The sequence below is a fragment of the Pleurodeles waltl genome, chromosome 6, assembly GCF_031143425.1.
Source record: "Pleurodeles waltl isolate 20211129_DDA chromosome 6, aPleWal1.hap1.20221129, whole genome shotgun sequence".
Classification (NCBI taxonomy): Eukaryota; Metazoa; Chordata; class Amphibia; order Caudata; family Salamandridae; genus Pleurodeles; species Pleurodeles waltl.
Window position 1 is genome coordinate 762852614 of NC_090445.1, and position 6562 is coordinate 762859175.

At 46.2% G+C, this 6562-nt stretch overlaps 1 protein-coding gene across 3 annotated transcripts in view; it reads left to right on the plus strand.

The window, feature by feature from the left end:
• Positions 1-6257, plus strand: part of ZDHHC6 (zinc finger DHHC-type palmitoyltransferase 6) — a 175535-nt gene extending 169278 nt beyond the window's left edge. For all 3 annotated transcript variants that reach the window (XM_069239390.1, XM_069239389.1, XM_069239388.1), the window contains one exon: positions 5553-6257. In XM_069239390.1, coding sequence (XP_069095491.1) covers positions 5553-5656 — 104 coding nt within the window. In that variant the 3' untranslated portion in view covers positions 5657-6257. The remainder of the gene's footprint in view (positions 1-5552) is intronic.
• The last annotated feature ends 305 nt before the right edge of the window (positions 6258-6562 follow it).

The window sequence follows — 6562 nt, forward strand, 5'->3', positions numbered from 1 at the left end:
CAGGGAGGGTACCACTCCACCACTCGCCCTGGCTCCTGCCACCTCCTACCTTCCCACTGTGTCTAAAGGTAGTCGTCACGCTTGGAGTCTTCAGTGCAGACCAGCAGGCTGAAACAGGAATCAAACTGTTCAGCTCCTCGGCGTAACCAAACATTAGGGGTCCTTCTATAAGGTGAGGGAAAGGGCTCCCCTTGAACACCCACAAGCAGGCCTCAGCCCATGCCTTCCACCTTCACGAGGAATCGCAGAGCCACACAGTTTATGCAAACTCACTGCCCAGGATTCACACTACTGAATTAACCTACAGTTTCAAACCTTACAGCGGAGCTATTCCGAGGTTAGAAATACCCCCACGTTCTGGATTTACACTACTGAACTCTCTCTCAGGTGAAACACAATGTATTGACTCGGACCTCACAGCCAAAAACTAAAAATTCCATAGCCAGAATGTGCCATATTCTCCCCTGTTTCTGTGGATAAGGCAAAAGCACGAATCCAAAAAACTTGTCATGCTGGGTCCCTGTTGGATTGCCTCTCAGTATCATGCCTTCGGATCTGCCTCAGTAGTATTAGAGGGAGTGGGCTTACCTTGGCTTAAAAGGATCATTGTGACTCACCTCGGAGAGCAGTCATGACCTTGTACCAATAAGAAGAGTCGTGAAATCGTGTAATGGTTTTCATTTTAAAAAGGCTGGCACTGCACTTATGTTGAAAATATATACATATAAAATACACGCACATTGAGCATCCACTGACAGAAAAGATAAAGGATAGAATTATTGCAGGACTCTTTTTTTTTTTTTTTTTCTATTTCAGAGAGCCATTAGTTAATAGCATCCTTCAGTGAGATCAATAGGTCCATCTTCAGATGCCAAATGCATAGAAACAATTGTCTTGGCAGTAGAATGTCTAAATGGCCAACTTTCCAACATTCAGAATTTGAGACTAAGTGCCTGATTTAGATTTCGGCAGACGGGTTATTCCGTCACAGCGGTGACAGATATCCCGTCTGCCGAAACATAATTCCCATAGGAGATATTGGGATTTATTTTTCGGTGATCAGGATATCCGTCACCTTTGTGACTGAGGCACGCGTCTGCTGAAATCTAAATCATGCGCTAGGTCTCTATTTCTACAGTTGGATTTTCTTTTTAGGTGAAGGTAGCATAGATCGTAGCCTTAAAGTTGAGCTGTATAATGGTGACTGCAAATACTTCTTATCACAATTTCACAGCTCATAACCATTCTGTGGTTTCCGTAGTTGTTTCTGTTGAGGGTTATTGCAAGAGTACGTCTCTTTGACCCTGTGAATCGAGGGAGGAGTATTTTGTCCTTAAGGAGGTTATGGGTGAACCCTGTGGCATGACTGACAGAACTGTACTCGGCTCATGTGCAAATTCTATAACGTATGGTTACACCCAATTGGAGCCAGCTGCAAAATGAGTAGGATATTAATTAGTGCTATTCATCGAATAATCAATGGCCCTCCGATATTGAAATTCGTTTGAATAAGTTCCCAGTGATTTCATCAATAGCTGAACACAGCATTTCACATGATCCATTTATGTAGAGAAATTGTAGGAAAATGGCTCCCAGTTGCAGTTACCCCCCACTTTTTGCCTGATATTGATGCTGACTTGACTGAGAAGTGTGCTGGGACCCTGCTAACCAGGCCACAGCACCAGTGTTCTTTCACTTAAAAATGTACCATTTTCTCCACAATTGGCACAACCCTGGCACACAGAAAAGTCCCTCGTAAAAGTTACCAGTGGTACCAAGGGCCCTGTGGCCACGGAAGGTCCCTAAGGGCTGCAGTATGTGTTGTGACACCCTAAGGGACCCCTCATCTAACACATGCACACTGCCATTGCAGATTGTGTATGTTGGTGGGGAGAAAAAGGCAAAGTCAACATAGCACCCCCTCAGGATGCCATGCACACAAAATACTGCCTGTGGCATAGGTAAGTCACCCCTCTAGCAGGCCTTAAAGCCCTAAAGCAGGGTGCACTTTACCATAGGTGAGGGCATAGCTGCATGAGCAATCAATCAGTCAATTGATTTGTAAAGCGCGCTACATACCCGGTAGGGTTTCAAGGCGCTGGGGGTGTGAGGGGGGGGGGAGGGTGCTGCTACTGCTCGAAGAGCCAAGTCTTGAGGAGTTTTCTGAAGGAAAGAAGGTCTTGGGTCTGTCGTAGATCCGGCTGGAGGGTGTTCCAGGTCTTGGCAGCGAGGTACGAGAATGATCTGCCGCCGGAAGATTTGCGTTGGATGCGGGGGATGGAGGCGAGGGCGAGGTTAGCGGAGCGGAGATACCGAGTGGGGGTGTAGAAGCTGAGTCTGCTGTTCAGGTATGATGGTCCGGTGTTGTCGAGTGCCTTGTGTGCGTGGGTGAGGAGCTTGAAGGTGATCCTCTTGTTGACGGGAAGCCAGTGAAGGTCTCTTAGGTGGGGGGTGAGGTGGCAGTGACGAGGGATGTTGAGGATGAGTCGGACAGAGGCGTTTTGGATGCGTTGGAGGAGTTTGGATGAGATGCCAGTGTAGAGGGCGTTGCCGTAGTCAAGTCTGCTGCTGACGATGGCCTGGGTTACTGTTTTTCTTGTTTCTGTTGGGATCCATTTATAGACCCTGCGAAGCATGCGGAGGGTGTTGTAGCAGGAGGAGGAGATGACGCTGACCTGCTTTGACATGGAGAGTGAGGAGTCGAGGGTGAAGCCGAGGTTTCGTGCGCTGTCGATGGGTGTCGGTGGGGACCCCAGCGTGGACGGCCACCATGAGTTGTCCCAGGCGGAGGGGGTGCGTCCAAGGATGAGGACCTCTGTTTTGTCCGAGTTTAGTTTTAGCCGTCTCTCTCTCATCCAGTCGGCGATGGCTTTTATTCCCTCGTGTCTAAGTCCATTCTTAGACATTGTAAGTACAGTGTGGCCATATTAAGTATATGGTCTGTGAGTTTGTCAAAACAAACTCCACAGCTCCATAATGGCTACACTGAATCCTGGGAAGTTTGGTATCAAACGTCTCAGACTAATAAACCCACACTGATGCCAGTGCTGGATTTATTAAAACATGCACACAGAGGGAATCCTAGAGATGCCCCCTGTATTTTACCCAGTCCTTCAGTGCAGGACTGACTGGTCTGTGCCAGCCTGCCACTGAGACGAGTTTCTGACCCCATATGGTGAGAGCCTTTGTGCTCTCTGAGGCCAGAAACAAAGCCTGCACTGAGTGGAGGTGCTTAACACCTCCCCCTTGCAGGAACTGTAACACCTAGCAGTGAGCCTCAAAGGTTCAGGCTTCATGTTACAATGCCCCATGGCGCCCCAGCTAGTGGAGTTGCCCGCCACCTGGACACAGCCCCCACTTTTGGCGTTAAGTCCAGCGGCGATAATGAGAAAAACAAGGAGTCACCCTCCAGTCAGGACAGCCTCTAAGGTGTCCTGAGCTGAGGTGACCCCTGCCTTAGGAAATCCTCCATCTTGTTTTGGAGGATTCCCCCCAATAGGATTAGGGATGTGCCCCCCTCCCCACAGGGAGGAGGCACAAAGAGGGTGTAGCCACCCTCAAGGACAGTAGCCATTGGCTACTGCCCCCAGACCTAAACACACCCCTAAATTGAGTATTTAGGGGTGACCCTGAACCCAGGATTTCAGATTCCTGCAGCCTACAACAAGAAGGACTGCTGACCTGAAAGCCCCGCAGAGACGACTGAGACGACAACTGACTTGGCCCCAGCCCTACCGGCCTGTCTCCGGACTCGAAGAACCTGCACAGCGACACATCCAGTGGGACCAGCGACCTCTGAAGACTCAGAGGACTGACCTACACCTAAAGGACCAAGAACCTCCAGAGGAAGCAGCTCTGTCCAGAAATTGTAACAAAGAAGCAACTTTAAAGAGACTCTCACTTCCCGCCAGAAGTGTGAGTCTTTACACTCTGCACCCGACGCCCCCGGCTCGAGTTCAGGACAACTAACACTGCAGAGAGTACTCCCAGGCGACTCCAACGACATGGACACCCTGACTAGACTCCCTATGCCCGCCTACCACGACGCCTGCAGAGAGGATCCAGAGGCTCCCCCTGACCGCAACTGCCTGGTGGTAAAGGAACCCGATGCCTGGACCAAGCACTCCACCTGCATCCCCAGGACCGAGAGGAACCACCTACCAGTACAGGAGTGCCCAGCAGGCGGCCCTCATCCTAGCCACGTTGGTGGCTGGCCCGAGAAACACCCCTGTGCCCTGCCTGCATCGCTAGAGTGCCCTGCGGGTCCCTACATTGAGTTCCACATCCAACCCAAAACCTACTTTGCACACTGCACCCGGCTGCTGAGGGTGTGTTTTGTGTGCTTGTGTGTGTGTCCCCCCCGTGCTCTACAAAACCTCCATGGTCTGCTCCCTGAGGACGCAGGTACTTATCTGCTAGCAGACTGGAACCTGAGCACCCCTGTTCTCCATAGGCGCCTATGTGTTTTGGGCCCTCCTTTGACCTGTGCACCTGACCGGCCCTGTGTTGCTGGTGCTGTGGCTTTGGGGTTGCCTTGAACCCCCAACGGTGGGCTCCCTATGCCCAGGAGATTTACTGTGTAAATGCTTTACTTACCTGAGAAACTAACCAAAACTTACCTCCCCAGGAACTGTTGATTTTTACAGTGTCCACTTTTTAAACAGCTATTTGCCATTTAACCAAAACTGTGTGTACTACTGCTTTGAATCAGAGTCCTATACTTACCTGTGTGAAGTACCTTGCATTTTATGTACTTACCTCAAATTTGAATCTTGTGGTTCTAAAAATAAATTAAGAAAATATATTTTTCTATATAAAAACCCATTCACCTGGAGTTAAGTCTTTGAGTGTGTGTTCCTCATGTATTGCCTGTGTGTGCGACAAATGCTTAACACTACCCTCTGATAAGCCTACTGCTCGACCACACCACCACAAAATAGAGCATTAGAATTATCTAATTTTGCCACTATCAACCTCTAAGGGGAACCCTTGGACTCTGTGCACACTATCTCTCACTTTGAGATAGTATATACAGAGCCAACTTTCTACAGAAATGTTTTAGTAGATTCAATAGAACATTGGTATGGAAACCTTGGTGATTGAGAAAACAAACCTCGGGGTTGAGGATGGCGCACTGGTGGGTGATTGTACTCGTTTGCACTTGTGACCAAAGACCACCTTTGCGGTTGCTGTTTTCAAAGACACTGCAGCTGTAAAAACAGTATTATTGTCCTACATCATGTTTCGAGTATTTATCTTAGTTATTTGATAATGAACTGATCTAGCTTCATTAAGCAGTGGATAGGTTATACATGCACCAGTGGCGCAGCAGCCAAATAACGACAATGAACATATGTCAACAAAAAAAAGAAAGGAAAAAAACGATAAAATAAAACCCTAGCAAATAGACATTTGAAATGTTATGTTTGAGCTCACGTGGGCTTTTTTTTATTTCTGGAAGATGCGTCCATTACTTGCCCCTTTTTCTCTGGTCACAGCACCTGTTTGTTATTTAATTTATGTGTCAATGATGATGTTTTTCCCCTTTGCAGTTGGAGACAGAATCAGAGGATGGTTTCCCAGAAGGTGTGTTGGAAAATGTTCGCAAGACTGTGAATCTGAGCAAACACACAAAGAGGTGAAGAAGACAAGATAGCCCTTGCTTGGTTTCTTTTATCAGAACGAAGACAGCCTCCCTAACAAAAACTTTTATCGGAGAGATTGTTTAATAGAAATGTTGGGACTCTGATGTCAGTATGTGTGGATGCTGTTTTCTGCTCTCTACTGGTGTGGACGGATCCAGTGCCATTTTCACCAATACTTTTAAATTAAAGTTCATTTTGGAAACAATCAAAAAGCCGTTACACAAATACTTTCAAGATACAAATACCTTTCTCAGCAGATATCATTTTTTAAAATTGTTTATTCCACTTTTGGATGTCAGATTATAAATGTTTAGTAGTTTTTTTGTTATCTCCTTATTCAGGAAATTACTGTTATATAGGAAAATTTAATTGTTTTAAGTTTTTGACATCAGCACGTGGTGCTTGCTCCTTAATTCAAATCAACCTTTGTTTTCATGTTTTGTTTGTTGGGTTTACTTGAAGGAGAAAACTGACCAGTTCCTTTATTTCTCCCAATCAGGAAATACAGCAGATCTATTTGTAAATCTAAATACAAGCATAAATTAAATGTTACTTATGACTTTTACACATGTACATTTTGTCTATATATGATAATAAAAACATCCTTCTTTACACATTTCTTTTGGAGTTTTAATTGCATGTGCAGAAGCTTTTTCACACACTCGCGCGCACACAGTAACACAATAAAAACACCACAAAAAGACTTCATACAGATTCAGAAAAATAGAGAATATTTATCTGAATAAAACAAAACCAAAACAACAAAAATCCGGTTAGTTGAAGTCGAGATATGTTTTTAAAGATTAATTTCAAACCAGTGCTTAGAAGTCAATAGAGCTAAAAGGTTACTTCAGGACACGCTAGACCAGGGTAAATCCAATGTTCAAGCCGAACATGATGGAGGGCGGACCAGCTAC